The 17,089-nt window shown below is 43.4% G+C and overlaps 1 protein-coding gene across 3 annotated transcripts in view; it reads left to right on the top strand.

The window, feature by feature from the left end:
* Positions 1–1,937: 1,937 nt before the first annotated feature.
* LOC110696389 (ubiquitin carboxyl-terminal hydrolase 25-like) overlaps positions 1,938–17,089 on the top strand; it is a 30,507-nt gene continuing 15,355 nt past the window's right edge. For all 3 annotated transcript variants that reach the window (XR_002506281.1, XM_021873674.1, XM_021873675.1), the window contains exons 1-4: positions 1,938–3,162; positions 3,707–4,196; positions 4,281–4,356; positions 4,451–4,543. Coding sequence is in view for 2 of the 3 variants with exons in the window: in XM_021873674.1 (XP_021729366.1) it covers positions 2,985–3,162; positions 3,707–4,196; positions 4,281–4,356; positions 4,451–4,543 (837 nt within the window). In the remaining variant the exon portion in view is untranslated. The remainder of the gene's footprint in view (positions 3,163–3,706; positions 4,197–4,280; positions 4,357–4,450; positions 4,544–17,089) is intronic.

The following is a 17,089-nucleotide window of genomic DNA, read 5'->3' on the forward strand; positions in this document are numbered from 1 at the left end:
AAATACAATCTACATATCCAGTCTTTGATCATGATATTCTTGAATTTTGTGAAATGGAAAGAAAAATGAGAAAGCAATTCAGAATCAGCATAAGCTTGCACTTAACACTTTTTGTCCTTTATCAATAGATTTATTGTTCTAATGACATATGAACTTATTTAGTATTTTCCCTTGGAAAATCAATCATTTCTCTTTGAAGCTCATAATTTCATCTTCTTTAGACTGAAGTTGCAAAAGACGACCCGTGTGCAAATCCTATAAACACCATCTGGTAAAATATTGTATTGGATGAAACAATTCTTGTCTGTATGATTTATAAATCCCAATAAACTAGAATTAAGAGTTTATAATATAATTCCACTTGGCTTTTAAAAGGAAGATGTTGTGTTTTGTATAAACTTCTAGAAAGGAGTATGTGCTAAGCATTCCACCAAAAGAATTTCTAATATGCAAATATTATAGTATTCAGTATCATAGTATGGAGGTGTTAACCTAAGAAACCTCATATCCAGAGACAAGTAATTTCACTAACAACAAGGATAGACTCAAGCTAGTCTATCCCAAGGATCTTATATCTACCATTGTCACTGGTCAACATGAATTGCAAATATATATTTTTGGCAATGTCTTTTCTCTGCTGATCATCTCTGCTGAATATGACTAACATAGCAATCACACGCGAACCAAAATTCAATAACAAAATTTAAACAAAGAAACAACACCACCAATGAAACTCACCTCCCCTACTAATCCCCTGTTCCACTATTCACACCAATATACCTCCCCTGCTCCTCTCAATTACCCACGTAGCACCACTTCACGCCCCCACAGCGCCACCACCATTTCAATTAACCAGCAGCTTGCCACCTCACCGCATCACCAGCTCCAACTCCCACGCATTCCCACACCCAATTAACAAAACCAACCAGCTTAAACCATACTAAATAAAACAACAAAGGACTAACTAATGTATATTCATTACATTGAAACTCAAATATTGCTAAGTAAAATTGAAAAACACAGCTTAAACCAAAGTCATTAAGTTAAGACATACAAATCAGTAATCCTTAGCTTAACCTCAATAAAAAAAATCGATTATCAATTATGTATAATTGATACTTACCTTCTTCGTTCGTCGTTAACATATTGAAGAATGAGTTTAACAACCCACATTACATCCTCTTCTCTACAACCACTCACAAAATTCTGTGAAAACTAATAATTGACAAAGTTAACAATCATTAGTTATCAAGGGTATATGGTGTATTTCTGTGAAAACTCGGGGGGTATATGATGAATTTTTAAAAGTTCATGGGTATATGGTGAATAAACAAAAAACTCAGGGGTTTATGGTGAAAAACCCGTTTATTGATTGATTGATTTTACTATTAATGAATAGATTTGTTTAATAAAAAAAAGGAAAAATTGCATTTATTAATCCCAACTTTGCACAATTTCATTTTATTAATCCCAACTTTGGAATATTCTGCAATAATCCCAACTTTGATATGGGCTTTTATTCCTCATACCCAATCGGTTTCTTAACCTGTTGCACCAGGTCACTTGACACATGTCAAGTCCTGATTGGTCCAAATTATTTTTTTTTTTAAAAAAAAAAAAAAAAAAAACAAAACCCACAAAAACCAGCCAGCCACCTCCATCCCACCGCAGCCCCACCGCCTCCTCCCTAGCCCCCACCGGAAACCACCATCTCCCTCTCCAATCCCACCGAAAACCACCAAATTCCCCCAAAACCACTCGCAGCCTCACTCTCTTTCCCCAAAACCACTCACAGCCCCCACCTTCTTCTCTTGAAACCACCATCAAGCCACCATTTTCACCCCTAACTTCTCCCGCAACCATTGAAACTCCAGCCCCCTTCGCCACCAAAACCACCAACGACTACAAATCTAGGTGGAAAAGAAGATAAGGAGGGAGGTTGGGGTGGTTTCGCGAGCGGGGAGGCAGGTGGGAGGGTGGTGGTTTCGCGCATGCTTGGGGGTTGGTTTGAGGCGATTTCGGGGGTGGGGGGGAAGAGAGGGGGTAGTTTTGGGGGTGGGGGAAGGAAGGTGGTTGTTTTCGTCGGAGAGGAAGGGGGAAAGGGGAGGTTTCTGCGAAGTGGCGGCGGATTCTAGCTGGGCTAGGGGGATGGGGGTGGTTGGCAGGGAGGAGAGGATTTTTTTTTTTAATTTTAATTTTTCAGTTTTTTAATTTTTAATTTTAATTATTGATTTTTTTGTTTTTTCTTAATTTATTTAATTTAATTTATTTATTTTAATTTTTTGAAGCAATTAACAAGTGACACGTGTCTAAAAAAAAAATTTAACCATTTCATCAGGTTACCGGTTTTTGGGATTGAAGAATGAAAGCCCATATCAAAGTTGGGATTATTGAATATTTCAAAGTTGGGATTAATAAAATGAAATTGTGCAAAGTTGGGATTAATAAATGCAATTTTTCCCAAAAAAAATAGATTAGATCAGAAATTAACACTTAATAAACAAAATTTCTTTATTATTATTAGTATAAGATAAAATTGTATTTTCTACGTAGTACATAAATTCGAAAAATAAAAAAAAAATACTGTAAAACCCAAGTCCTAAAACTACACACATAAACACAACCCAACCAAAACAACAAAACAGAAAGAGAGGACAAAAAGAGGGGGAGAGACGAAGAGTCTATAACGGCAGAAGCTACTGCTGTATTCGACGGGAGCCCAACCACCACCGCCGCAACCACCATCAACACCCACCACTGCACGGCCAGCCACACGCAGTCACAAGGCCGCATCAACCTAACACGGCCCTAGCTTATTTCAATTCGGATGTGCACGGGAGAAGCTCCGGTGGCGAAGCCGAAAGTAGAAATTGAAGATCAATGAGGGGCGAAGACGTGACAACGAAGACGAAGACGAAGACGAAGACGAGGAAGAGTTTGAGTTTTTCTCTCTTCGATGGTGGTTGTTGTCATATTGTTATTAGATGGCTGGCTTGCAAATGAGTTGGCAGCCAAGTCTTGTTCACCAAAAACGCAAAAATGGCGGCCCTTTAGGGTTAAAGAATCTCGGCAATTCCTGTTACCTTAATTCTGTTCTTCAGTGTCTTACTTATACCCCTCCTCTTGCCAATTTTTGCCTCAAGAATCAACATTCTTCTCATTGTATGTCTTTCTATATCTCTCGTTTCGATTTTTGTTGTGGTTAATTTTTGAATTTGTTGTGTTGATTGTTTTCATCGATTTTTGATTAATTGTTGAGTTTGGTATGATTGCATCAGTTAATTTTTCTGTTTTTTATGTATTAATTTGATATTGTTTTATTAGGTTTATTATTTGCCACCATTAGTTTATTGGATTTGTTTTATGCTTGTGTTAAATTCTCTGTTATTGTCTAATTGAGCTTATCTAGAGTATTATTTGGCAAATTCCTGTTCTTGAACACAATTCGAAATCGATTGTTTAAGTTATATGGTGGGTGATTTCTCATATTAGGTAATTCAATGAACATCTTTTTGTGTTAATTGGACTTGTTGATTTGTAATTTAGCTAATTATTAGAATTTTTGAATGTTTTTCTGTGATATTTTTCAATATAAGCTTTAGCAAGGGTTAAAGTTGCTACAATTTATTGTTTAGTTCATTGGATTTAGTCGAATTAGCTGCTGGAATTCTTTATGGAATTGATGGGTTACATATCATATGTGCAGGTGATTCTTCATCTGAGCCTGATAGAAAACGAGACTGCCCATTCTGTATATTAGAGAAAAGGATTGTTCGGTCATTGAGCCTTGATTTAGCACTTGACACACCATCAAAGATTGTCAGCTGCCTCAGGTTGTTTGCAGAGCACTTTAAGTGCGGTAGGCAGGAAGATGCTCATGAGTTCCTCCGCTATGTCATTGATGCTTGCCACAACACGTGCCTTCGCTTGAAGAAATTGCAACAGCAGCGTGCTAGGAAAGTTTCCAATGGAAGCGGAGGAGAGAGTTTTGTTGGTGGTTCCATTGTGAAGGAGATATTTGGGGGTTCTCTGCAAAGTCAGGTGAAATGCCTTTCTTGTGGAACTGAGTCAAATAAGGTCGATGAGATCATGGATATTTGCCTTGAAATATCCAACTGCAGTTCACTTAAAGATGCCATGAAAAGATTTTTTCAGGCTGAAATTTTAGATGGTAATAATAAATACAAATGCGAGAGGTGAGCTATTTCCTTCACTTAACTTATATTCATACATATCATCCACTTCTACTCTGTTTATGTGATTAACTTTTGCCTGTTTAGATGCAAGAAACTAGTGGCTGCTAAGAAACAAATGTCCATTCTTCAGGCACCAAATGTACTTGTAGTCCAGCTTAAGGTGGGTTGATTATGCTTCATTTCCCTTTTCACTTCAAATGTTTATTTGGATACTAGTAAATGAGAATGAGCTGTGCTGTGTTTTGAATGGGCAGAGATTTGAGGGAATTTTTGGCGGAAAGATAGATAGGGTGATTGCATTTGAAGAAATTTTGGTTCTTTCAAGCTTCATGTGCAAAGCAAGTCAGGTGAGCTTATATCCTTTGCTTTTTCTACTAAATACGACTTAGTTTTGTCACCTCTTTTGTAGAATAGGCTAGTAAAGGTATTAAATTCTTGTCACCTGCATGCCTATTGCTTAGTGTTTCAGACTTTGGAGATTGGTTTGGTGTTAATTAATTTCAAAGTAGGTCAATGATTTGGAGCATTAAAATATGTATTTCGGTTGCGATTGTGGGAGCACATGCCTATCAAAAAGATGTTTGTGTGTACAAAATTTGGAGTATTCAAATACATTATTCGGTTGCGATTGTGGGAATAGTTGTGATGTCACGGGAGTTGTGTTGATCATATCATGGTTGTCGTGATGCTAATTTCATTTCCATGTCTGTTTAAGATTTCATAGTAGTTGTATGTTGTTGGATAGAGTAGAAAAGTGGAGGATTGTAGTCATTAGTGGGGTGACATAGGGAATCATTTACTACATCAAAAGTAACTTTTGAGGGAAACATGGTGTGTACTATGTGGCATTCAATGCGGGGTGATCTGGTTAGGCAAGTAGGAGGTGAGTCACATAAAATTTCTTTTTAAGTTTCACTATTTCTCCTAATAATAATCAAACAAAAAGTAGCCCATGGCGCACATTTTGTGTCTCCCCAAAAGTGACCCGAGCACTACTTACAACACCTTTTGTAAGTCGCTTTGCCTGGTTACTTTGACGCGTTTTTCCTTTCGCTTTGGGAACGCGTTACATGTAATGATGCATAAAATGAAAAGATGGAACATGTTTCATAAGAGTCAAACTTAAGAGTAGGCCAAATAAGTTGTTATTGAAAACAAAGGGCCAACCCATCCAAGGCAAGTTAGTTATAGTTAGATGCAACAAATACTTTATAAATGTTTTAATTTGCTTGCCCGTAATTTACTCATGGACATGAAGGAGCTAGTTAGAAGTCTTCCAATCTTAGCTATCCTTTTTTAGTCCACACAAATATATCCAAGTTGGAATTAGTGAGTATTTATTTTGTACAAATTTACTTCTTTCTGAATATTTCTTATCTTATTTGCTAATTACCACTAGGTATTGATTGCAAGACATTATTTTTAAATGACACAACACACAAGCCAATCTGAATTACATATAGATCTATACAATGGTTATAACAAAATAATTAACAGCCAAATGCTACAATACAATGTTTAATATGATCATTGGGATATTGCTAGGCCACATATTAGCCGTTTCTTGAAAACATGAGCTCTAACATATGTGATTTCTTAAAGCTTTTTAATATTAAGAATTGCAAGCCGTTTCTTGCAAGCGTATTCCTTACCTATTTTTTTTTTTTTTTTTTTTTTTTTTTTTTATAATTATAAGTATTTAACTATCATCCTTATTTTAGTACCGTATCTTTATATACCTAGGCCCTGCCTGGATTGAGGGGAATGGAGGGTAAAATTTAAAGGGGTATGGGCTTGTAACCTTGGCCTAGATTGAGTTTAATCTTTTGGCCCTGTAAAAATTTCCCCTCAAATGAGGGTAATATATACCCCCCCTCCCCCGGTATCAGTTACCCGGTTAAATTCTAACTTACCCATTTTCTTTGTTTCCCCCGTTTTCCAACCTGTTCCCAGATTCTCTTTCTCCTCCCATAGCCATGAAATTGCAATATGAAATCATTTTGTTTTCAGATCTGGAATGTATAGTGATTTTTTTTAATTCAATAATTTATTAATTTCAATTTTCATTTATTACAAGTTTACTTCAATTTTGACCTTGATTTTCAGTTATAAAAAAATTATTGTCTTGATTTTCAATATTTTCAAAAAATTTAACTTCAATTTTTAACTTGATTTCTTCAAATTTTTTTTACTTATGAATTTTGATGACGGACCGAATTGAATTTTGAACTACTTCTCTTTTTACGCTTTTTTCTTCCTTTTTTTTTTCTTTTGATGAGATTTTTCTGTGAGATTTTTTTTTTGTTTTTCAGATTACTATGTTATAACTGTACCATAAATTTATCATACTTTTAATTTTTGGACGAGAATTTTTTAAGTGATTTTGTTGAAAAAATGTAAAAATGTGATTTGTTTGTTTTGACTTCTCAATAATATTGTGATAAATTTCATGTTTGTAAATCAGATTTTAATTTTATGATTTTATTGGATTAATAAAATTTAAATGATTTTTAAGGGAAAAAAAAAATTATAGAAGAAGAATGTGCAGGAGGCAGTAGCAGGACTAGCAGCTAGTGACTGCTCCATGTAATGCCAAACACAAGAATAAGTTTCCCTAGTAATAAGTTATCTTGTGCCAAACTTACTATAAATGAGTCCTCTTAACAGTTTCCCTCCATTAATTACTCCCCCTAACAAATCCCCTCCTAATCATTATCCCTCTAACAACTCCCTTAAATCCAGGCAAGCCCCTAACCTCATACAATTAACCCCCAACCATATTGTTGTCCACACTTACACTCCACGTTCGTCTTCTCCAACCCTTCACTATCATGCTCATGTTTTCCATCCTTCCATTCAAACTTCAACCTTAAAAAAGGAATAAAAAAAATCAGGCAACCATCTATATTATCTCCACCTGAACCTCTCTTCACCACCCCCTCTTCTATAGCACCACAGCAATGATGTCGAAATAAGTAGGGATGAGCAAAAGGCAGGGTACCAGGAATGGGAAGGAACCAAAACCATCAAACTTGGTTATGGCCTTTATGGGTATGGGCAATGTTTCGGGGTTTTCTGATGTCCCGCGGGAGAGTTACAATTCCGAGACTGAACCGGACGCCTGTATCTGCAAAACAACGGAGACTCCTGGTGGTGGGAGCTCCGCCTCCAACGGTCAAGTTAGTACTTGATTAAGGAGTAATTAATGCGGAAATTAAAGTGATTGGGTCTCTCTAGGTGAGAGTGTTTAATGTAGGTAATCTGCTTTTTTAGCGTGATTAGCCTGTTATTCATGTAATCTCCCTTAATGAGGATTAAGGGAGGTATTTATAACCTTGGGAAACGTGCTAATCCTAGGTTTAGGTTAACCTAGGGCTGATTGGGCTTCCCTCGGAAGTTGGGCCTGGTGGCCGGTTTCTCCATTAGGCATGGAGTATGCCACGTGTCATGACATAATAGGTCCAAGGTGGACAAATAAGCGGGTGCCACGTGGAAAGCCCTGACAGTTCCACTGAGGGACACTTGGCAGGACCTGATTGGCCCACGTGGCGCATTCCGATTGGTGGGAGCAAAATCCCCTAATCATTTGCCCCTCACAGGTGGCACGTGACTGGTCATGTGTTACCTGTGACAGGTGTCGCACTGTAACAGGCGACGGCCTGCTACAGGTGTCACTCGGCGAAAGGCCGAGAGATTCTCCCGCCCAAATTATGAATTCTGGAAGTGACCCTTCGCCTTCTCACTTCGCCTATATATAAGGGAGTGTTGACTTCAGTCATTCACACTTGAGAACTTTGTGAGAGAACATTCGGACCCCTGAACTTGCTCTGACATTTTGGACTCTTTCTGCCTACCGCCTGCTCTGACAAGCCGACTGCAAAGGATTTTCAGAACTTCATCAACCGTCACTCGTTCAGGTAACCGTCGGTTCTCTTACTCTTAATTTTCTCTTTATTCTTTTTTGAAATGGCACCACGGAAGCACACGACACGACCTAGGTTAGTGATCAGTCGGTCACCGGGGACGGCTGAATCTAGGACTAGGAGTGCCGCCTGCCCTTTTCTGGACCCATCTTTGCCCTTTATACAAAGTCCAACTGTATCTGTGTCTATGCAGAGCATGATGGCCAGAACAAAAAAGACTGTCAGGATCTCAAATTCAGACGGCTCCTCCCACAGGGTGCCGATTAGTGAAACATCTGACCAGGCGCCAGATGCGGAAGTGAAACAAAGCGGCTTGAAAGCCGGCAGTTCTGAGGGAGGAGTCAAAGTGACCCCTTCCCTTTTTACATTTGACAATTCTTCATTCTCTCCTGCTCCTTTTAAAGGAGAGGAGGCGGGCCCCTCCGGGAGAGGGGAGGAGTCGTCCTCTTCGGACTCGTCAGAGGACGATTCCGAGTCTAGCTCTTCTGGCCATGCTTCTTTGGACACAGAAGAGAAAAACAGTCGCCTGCAAGAGGCGAGGCTTTCTCACGCAGTTGAGAAGGGGGACGATTGGGCGGAGCCATCCGCCTCTTACCGAGAGCAAAATACCCCCTACTACAGCACGGTACCTCGGGGCCGGATCACGGCCATGCAAGAGAAAGTGGAGAGCTTTATCGCAAACCACACAATGGGCCCCGGCTTTTTAGTGTTTGTGCCGGATCCAGAAGACACAGTCGTCTGGCCGGCTTGTACCAGTTATGATAGCGCCTGCTTTGGCTGCTACGAGGCGGCCATCAAGGCTGGGCTGCGCTTCCCACTACATCCGGCTGTTCAGCGGATCTTGGATGGGTATGAGTTGGGGTTATGGCAGTTAGCCCCGAACTCCTGGGTCAATGTACTCGGCTATGTGGCCGGGTGCGAACTGCACGGGGTGGAGCCGAGCTTCGAGGCTTTCGCCCACATGAACTACCTCAGCCGGACCCCTAAGGCAGGCGGTACCGGCTGGTATCAATTGACGAGCCACAGGGGCTACCTCATGACGAGAGGTAAAGCAAACAAATGGAAGGACTGGCGGAGCACCTTCCTCATCATTGAGAGTTCAGACACAGCCGAACAAGCGCTTCAACAGGTGGAACAGGAATCCGCCCCTTCTTGCAGGCGGCCGCAGCATGCCGCCTGTTCCCCCCAAGGCTAAGAAAGAGATCCTAGTTAAAGGACTCTTCAAAGTAGAGTCGAAGGTGAACTCTACTTCAGGGGTACGAGAGCAAGTACCCCTGCACTACATCCTGAGCTTCAAATGGCTCTACGACGAGTACTTTTTGGCCGCCTGTGGCCTCAGCAGTCGGTGCTCAAGAGGTAGCCGGCCTGTCGAATACTCTGTTGTTCCATGCATTTCTTGTTATGACTTTTATTAACTTTGCTATTTGTTTTTGCAGCGGACGCCATGAGCAAAATTACCGCCTCCAAGACTGCGGCGACCATGTTGCGGGCCTCCATCATGCAACAAGCTTCAACCGACTCCCCCAACAAGGGGGCACCCTTGGTGGGCTTCGAACCTTTCACCCTCTTTTTGGAGTTGTTTATGCATATACTGACTTCTTCTTTTTTAGACGGGCGCTCCAAGAGCTTCTTCTTCCCAACAGCCGGACCCCAAGGCCCAGAGGACGACTGTTGCGAGCTCTCCTGGTTCTGCCAGGAAACATGCGGCGGCTGAGAAACAGCCGGCCACTTCTTCTAAAACTCCAGCTGGGCCGCCTAGAAGTATGAAGTTGTCCTTGTAAATTTTAGACTTGCTCCCTTTTTTACTAGGTCTAATCCGTTTGTTTATGCTTGATGCAGCCGGCCCTCAAGGGCCTGACTTGGTCGAGGTGGCCAAGTCTATGATCAAGGCCGTTCCTCCAGCTGAAAGGGAGGCGGTCAGGGGTGTCGGCACCCTTGACCTAGACGGGATTGCAGGGGTCCTTGCTGAGGTATACTTAGCATATTTTTGAGTATTTGAATTCCAGGACGCCTGTTTTCTTTTTTGTTTGGAAACTGACGCCTGTTCCCCTTTTTACTTAGGCCCTGCTCCGAGTGAACGGCCTTCGCAAGCCGCTTGACCGGAAGAACAAAGAGGTAATGGCTGCAAAAGCTATGGCCGCCTCTGACTGTGATAAGGCAATGTTTCAAATTGCCCAAAATGAAGTTATGACCATTGATATTCTTTATTATCAGGCGTAGGCTACCGCCGCTATCCGGGCTTAGTTAGAGGCGGCCCAGAAGAGGAATAGCGAGCTGGAGGCGACCATCAACAATCTTAAGACCGAGCTGAGACCTCTTCGCCAAAAGATGTCCTCATACGAAACCTTGGAGAAATCCTTGGCGAGCGTAAAGGTACGCCCGGTGACCCAGGAGAAGAGTCTTACTCAGGAGCTCTCGAAAAAGGCCGAGCAAGAAAAGAAAGAGCTGGTCCGGGAGATGATGGAAGACTCTGCTCAAATCCAGCGCATGACTTGGGGCCGCCTCTTCCCCAATGCCGACTTTGCCTCATGGGAAAAAACGTACCGCCAGTGTTCTGATATATATAATCAAGAGATCCTGGCGGCTGCTGAGGAAGAGGCGTTGGAGGAGGCGTTGGAGGAGGAGGAGCCGGTAGTGGCGCTTGTGCCGCTTGGGGGTAATGCATCAAAAGAGGATGCAGCTGAAGCCGAGTCCAGCAAGAAGAGTGCTGACCAGGCGGCAGCTGCTAATATTGAAGATCTGCCCCCTTCTTAAGTTTTATGTCTTCTTTCCACGACCTGCGTGCCGTTTGTTTTGTATTTACCCGGCCGGGGGCCGGGGCTCTGAATATTTTGCCGGTCTTTAATGACCGGCTTCTTTTTAATGAATTTTTTGTTTTGCTTCAAATTTGTTCAAGTATTCTGATATCCAATTGTACACTATACCGACTGTTTTACATGGCCGATAGTTGCAGACAGGTACGGATAGTTAGTCACGCCGCCTATGCCCCTGGACGACTGGTTGTCTGTTTCGATCAGTCGGCCATTTATCTAATCAGTATTCGAACCATTTTAAAGACTGGATCCCCTTTAGGCAGGCGGTCCTGTCATTTGTAAAATTAACCAAGTAGGAAAGTGGTTTGACCAAGTAAACATGATTGTTACCTAGTCGCCAAGTAACTGAGTAGTAGAGGTATCAAGCGGTGGGTACCGGTTGTTCCCCTTTATTCGCCAATGTTTGTTGGCTTTTAACTCATAGGTTGTTAACCTAGCAGGAGTAGTGGTTGAGAGCCCCTGTTTGCTAAAAACAGGCGAACGACTCATACCTTTTAGGCCCCATACTAAGTTTGAGAGAGTGACTATGAGTTAACTTTGGTGTTACTCAGTCGCTGTCACTCCTGCTTAAGTAGTAAAGGTACCAGGCGGCGGAGGCCGGATGAACCTTTTGATTCGCCAATGTTTGTTGGCTATTAACTCAAGAGGTACCCCTGCATTTATCCCAAGTAATACAGGCGGTCATCTGACTCAGATGTCAACTGCTACCACTGGTTTGGTTAGTGATAGAGTTATCCTTGTCTCATAAACGGCTACCTGGTTGCCCTTGGGGACAGTCGTATAGGTGCCGTGTAATTAGTTTATAGAGCAATGTTCCACCCAAAAGGGAGCTGCTCTCTGCGACGAATTTCATCCGGAGGGATGCCGCCGGGCGCCTGCTATGATGTTGGGACAGGTCGTATTAGTTTTGAAGATTTGATCAGTTGGCTTGGCGCCTGGTCTGATCATTCGGCCTGTGGCCTTGGTTAGTTCTTGGTGAACGTAGGTGCTAAGTAGAAGGAGGGTAGCCGCCTGTTAGGCACAGGGTCGGCCAGATCATTTTTAGTTAAGGGGGGTGGACGTGTGTTTGGAACCAGTCGGCCCTCTTTTATGGAGAGTAGCCGACTATTTGTCCAGACGGCATGCCCCTATGGAGAGTAAAAAACTCAATGGAGAGTAGCCGACTGTAAAGGTACAGACGGCATGCCCCTCTAAAGATAGAGTAAAATACTCTATGGAGAGTAGCCGACTGTAAAGGTACAGACGGCATGCCCCTCTGAAGATAGAGTAAAATACTCTATGGAGAGTAGCCGACTATAAAGGTACAGACGGCATGCCCCTCTGAAGAGAAAATTAAACATGGAGAGTAGCCGACTGTTTGTTAGTAGGCGTGCCCCTCTTAGTACAAAATTGAATATTAAGTACGCAAACTTTTATTAAGTAGCCCTTGACTATTTACATCATTCAAAAGAAATATTTCTTAAGATTATCTACATTCCAAGTTCGAGGCAACGGTTGTCCGTCTGGTGTTCCCAGACGGTAGGTACCGTCCCTGACCTCTTCACAGATTCGGTAGGGTCCTTCCCAGTTGGGAGTTAGTTTGCCAGACTCATTAGCCCTACCAACTGCTTCCATTTTTCTAAGTACAAAGTCCCCCACTTTGAGTGGACGCCTGTGTACTTTTTTGTTGTATGATCTAGTCATTCTCAGGCGGTAAATTTCATGGCGCAAGACAGCATTGCCCCTCCTTTCAGGAAGTGAGTCTAATGCCAGACGCATGGCTTCCCAGTTTGCCTCTTCGTCATATAGCATTACTCGAAGAGTCGGCTCGTAGTGTTCTATTGGAAGAACAGCTTCCGCACCATAAGTTAGGAGGAATGGAGTTTCTCCAGTTGCCCCTTTTTTAGTCGTCCTAATGGCCCAGAGAACATGTGGTAATTCATCCGCCCATAGGCCGCATGCTCGTTCAATCTTTTTCTTGAGACCGTCTGAGATGATTTTATTAAAGGCTTCTACCTGGCCGTTTGCTTGTGGACGGCCCACAGATGCAAAGTAGTGTGCAATTCCTTGGTCACCCAACCAGCTTTTGAGAACAGGCGTCTCAAATTGGGGACCATTATCAAAAACCATAGACATGGGAACCCCGAACCGAGTGATGACATTTTTCCAAATGAATGAAATTACATCCTTCGTCTTGATTCCCTTTACAGCCTCCGCCTCTACCCATTTAGTGAAGTAGTCGACGACAACAAGTATGTACCTCCTTCCGCCTGTAGCAGGCGTATATGGACCCAGAATATCCATGCCCCACTTAGCAAACGGTAGTGGGCTATGAATGGTAGTGAGGTCAGTAGCCGGACGGTGAATTAGCTTGCCAAAGCTTTGGCACTTGTCACATTTTTTCACCATCTCCATTGCATCTGCTTCTAAAGTAGGCCAAAAGTAGCCCTGCCGCCTTGCCCGTTGAGCAAGCGTCCTACCGCCTATATGGGAAGCACAGTAACCAGAGTGAAGATCGTCTAGTATCTCTCGTCCCTTTTCTGGAGTAACATACTTTAAGAAGGGTTGAAGGTACCCCCTTTTGTGAAGTTCTCCCTTTATTATTTCAAAACTGGTTGCTCGTTTTTTCAGTGCTGCCGCCTGTTGATGATCATCCGGCAGGGTACCATTTGCCAGATATGCCCTGATTGGATCCATCCAGGAGCTTCTGTCTAGGATTCCAATAGGGTCTTCCTCGATGCTTCTCTTCTCCATTACTTCCCAAAAAACAGTTCGAGGAGTATCAGAGGAGGCGAATGATGCTAATTTTGACAGTGCATCCGCCTGGTTGTTTTCTGATCTCGACACTTGGATCAGATGGAAATCCTCAAGGGAGCCGACTGCTTGTCGGACCGCCTGTAAATACTTGATCATGGCCGGATGGGTTGCTTCGTATTCGCCATTGTACTGACTCACTATCAATTGTGAATCGGAACAGGCGTCTATTTTTCTTGCCCCTGCCGCCTTACACATGCGGATCCCGGCTAGTAAAGCTTCATATTCTGCCTCATTGTTTGAAGCCTGAAAACTGAAGCGTAGAGCATACTCGTACCTGTCGCCCTCACATATGACGCCTGCTCCACAACCATTTGAAGTAGAGCTTCTGTCCACATATACCTTCCATACTTGGTCTGGAACTTGAGAGTCAGGGGGACGAGTCATCTCAACAATAAATTCAGCAAAGGCTTGCCCCTTCACTGCTTTTCTAGGCTCGAAAGTAACTTCGAGGCTCTGAATTTCTATGGCCCATTTGATCTTTCGGCCTGACGACTCCATGATGGTCAGTGGCCGCTTGATAGGTTGGTCTGTATACACGACGACTGCATGTGCCAAAAAGTAGGGCTTCAATTTTTTAACAGCCATGAAGAGTGCAAGACCAAATTTCTCCACTAAGGGATACCTCAACTCGGCATTTTTCAGTACGTGACTGACAAAGTAGACCGGGAGCTGACAACCGTCTCTTTCAGCAAGGAGAACAACGCTTAACGCATGATCAGAGACGGCCAGGTACATGTAGAGTACTTCTTTGGGCAAAGGGCTGACCAGCCTCGGCAAGGAATGCAAGTGAACTTTCAATTTCTGGAAGGCGGTCTCAGCATCCGGCCCCCATTCAAACCTTGCCTTTTTCTTAATTGCCTGGAAAAAGTATAGGCATTTGTCGCCTGATCGGCTTAGAAATCTTCCCAAGGCCGCCGGACAACTTGTTAACTTCTGAACCTCTCGGATGGTACGAGGCGACTGCATGTCAATGACCGCCTGCACCTTCTCAGGGTTCGCCTCTATTCCTCTCTGATTGATAAGGAATCCGAGAAATTTCCCAGACTCAACTCCAAATACACATTTCTTGGGATTGAGCATGACATGGTGCCGCCTGAGTGTGGCGAAAGTTTCTCGGAGGTCCGACAGATGATCTATCTGAAGCTTAGTCTTGACAATCATATCATCAATGTATGCCTCGACGTTTCTCCCAATCTGATCAAAGAACACAGTGTTTATCATTCGTTGGAAGGTAGCCGGGGCATTCTTAAGACCAAACGACATGACCGTGTAACAGTAACCCCTGATCAGTGACGAAGGCCGTCTTCTCCTGATCTTTCTTCCATAAAGGAATTTGATGGAAACCAGAGTAGGCGTCCATAAAGCTCATCAAAGCATGGCCGGCTGTTGAGTTGACCAGGTTATCAATTTTAGGCAGAGGGTAACTGTCTTTGGGGCACGCCTTGTTTAAGTCTGTGTAGTCTACACACATTCGCCAGGTGCCATTCGGCTTTTTAACAAGCACCACATTTGCAACCCAGTCTGGGAAGTAACATTGCCGAATGAACCCTGCATCAAGTAATTTTTTAACTTCGGCGGCTGCCGCCTGACTTCTTTCTTCGCCATGGTTCCGCTTCTTCTGCCGTACCGGCTTCTTTTTCGGATCCACAGCCAGTTTATGTACCGCCAGATCAGGACTAATGCCTGGCATTTCATGGACTTCGAATGCAAATATGTCCTTGTATTCTTTCAATAGTTTGTGAAAGTCGTCACCTAGGACTCTCAGAGCAGTCGTCCCAACTTTGACTGTTCGGTCAGGACGCGAGTCGTCTAGGATCAGGTCCGTATGCTCACCAGCCGGCTGAGGGCGGAATTCATCCGACCGCTCCTCTGCCAATGATTGCTATTTTCTGTCCTTTCGTGCGGCCCCTGTCTGGGATGCCTTTCTCTTCTTGCCGCCTGCTTCTTGAACAGGCGCACTCTCCTTGACATTGTCAAGGTCTGTTTTTCCACCACTTGACCCAGTGGCCATAACAGTGGGCTTGACATCCGAGAGATAGCACTCTCGGGCCATCCTCTGATCTCCCCTTAGGGACCCGACTGTTCCATTATCCCTCTCAAACTTGAGCAACATAAGAGATGGGATTATAACAGCCTTGGAATTATTCAGGGTTGGTCGTCCCAGAATCATGTTGTAGGCCGAGAGTTCTTTTACTACCAGGAACCGGACTACCATGTGTCGTCCTTCCCCTTTTTCGCCCAGACGGATGGGTAAATCCACTCGTCCCACTGGGTGGACGACTCCTCCTCCAAACCCTACTAAAGGGTGGGAGGCCGGATGTATGCAATCAGTCTGATATTTTAGTTTCGACAGACATTTGCTACTGATGAGATCTGAGGAGCTTCCGGTATCTATGAGGATTCGGCCAATTCTCTGGTTGGCCACTTTACATTCAATAACGATAGGGTCGTCATGCGGCCCTCTTACCCCTCCTAGATCTTCTTCAGTGATGACAATCTCAGGAAATGAATATTTGGAGGGCCGTTCTTGGTGAACGGAATTTACATCTAACCGCCTGATATTGTCTTTGTTGCCCCTAATAGTGGGGCCGCCTCCTGAGAAGCCGCCTGCAATGGTGTAGACGACTGCATCATCTGTATCGGAGCTGTCGGCCTGTTGATTCTTTTTGGCCGACTGCTTTTTTGAGGAAGTGTTCCCCGTAGATTTCTTGACATAAGTGTCAAGATTACCTTGCTCAGCCAGGCGGTCCAGATACCGCATGAGACTGATGCATTCATTGGTGTGATGACCAACATCTTCATGATAATCACAGAATTTTTCTTGGTTCCGATAGTTTGCAGAACCCTTCATGGGGACCGGCTTCTCAATTGAGATTCGTCCCTTGATTTCCTTTAGGATAAATTGGCTATCCTTGTTAAACGCATACTTTGGGGAGTATGGTTTGAATTCTTTTTTCTTTTTCTGGGCCGGCTGTTTAGAGGAATCAGCCGCCCAGACCTCTTTTCTTTTCTCGTCTTTGTTTGACGACTGTTTCTGTCGTCCTTCTCTTTTGTCGAACCTTTTCCCGTCCGACTGTTTTCCCGTACTACAAAGATCAGTCGCCTGTATATAGGCTTCCGCTTCAATCAAGGCCTCTTGAAGAGTCGCCACCTTCTTTCGGACCAAATCAAATTTGAAGGTCGACCCGTCTTTGAGACCTCTGAAAAAGTCAGTATAGGCTACTTCATCCGGTAACCCTTGAATCTGTATTCTCATCAGGTTAAACCGCCTGATGTAAGAACGAAGCCCCTCCTTCTCGCCCTGCTGAATTGTTCCTAAATCAAGGGTCGTCTTCTTCGCAGGGATGTTCATGGCGAAGTT

Source organism: Chenopodium quinoa, unplaced genomic scaffold (assembly GCF_001683475.1).
Source record: "Chenopodium quinoa cultivar QQ74 unplaced genomic scaffold, ASM168347v1, whole genome shotgun sequence".
Lineage (NCBI taxonomy): Eukaryota > Viridiplantae > Streptophyta > Magnoliopsida > Caryophyllales > Amaranthaceae > Chenopodium > Chenopodium quinoa.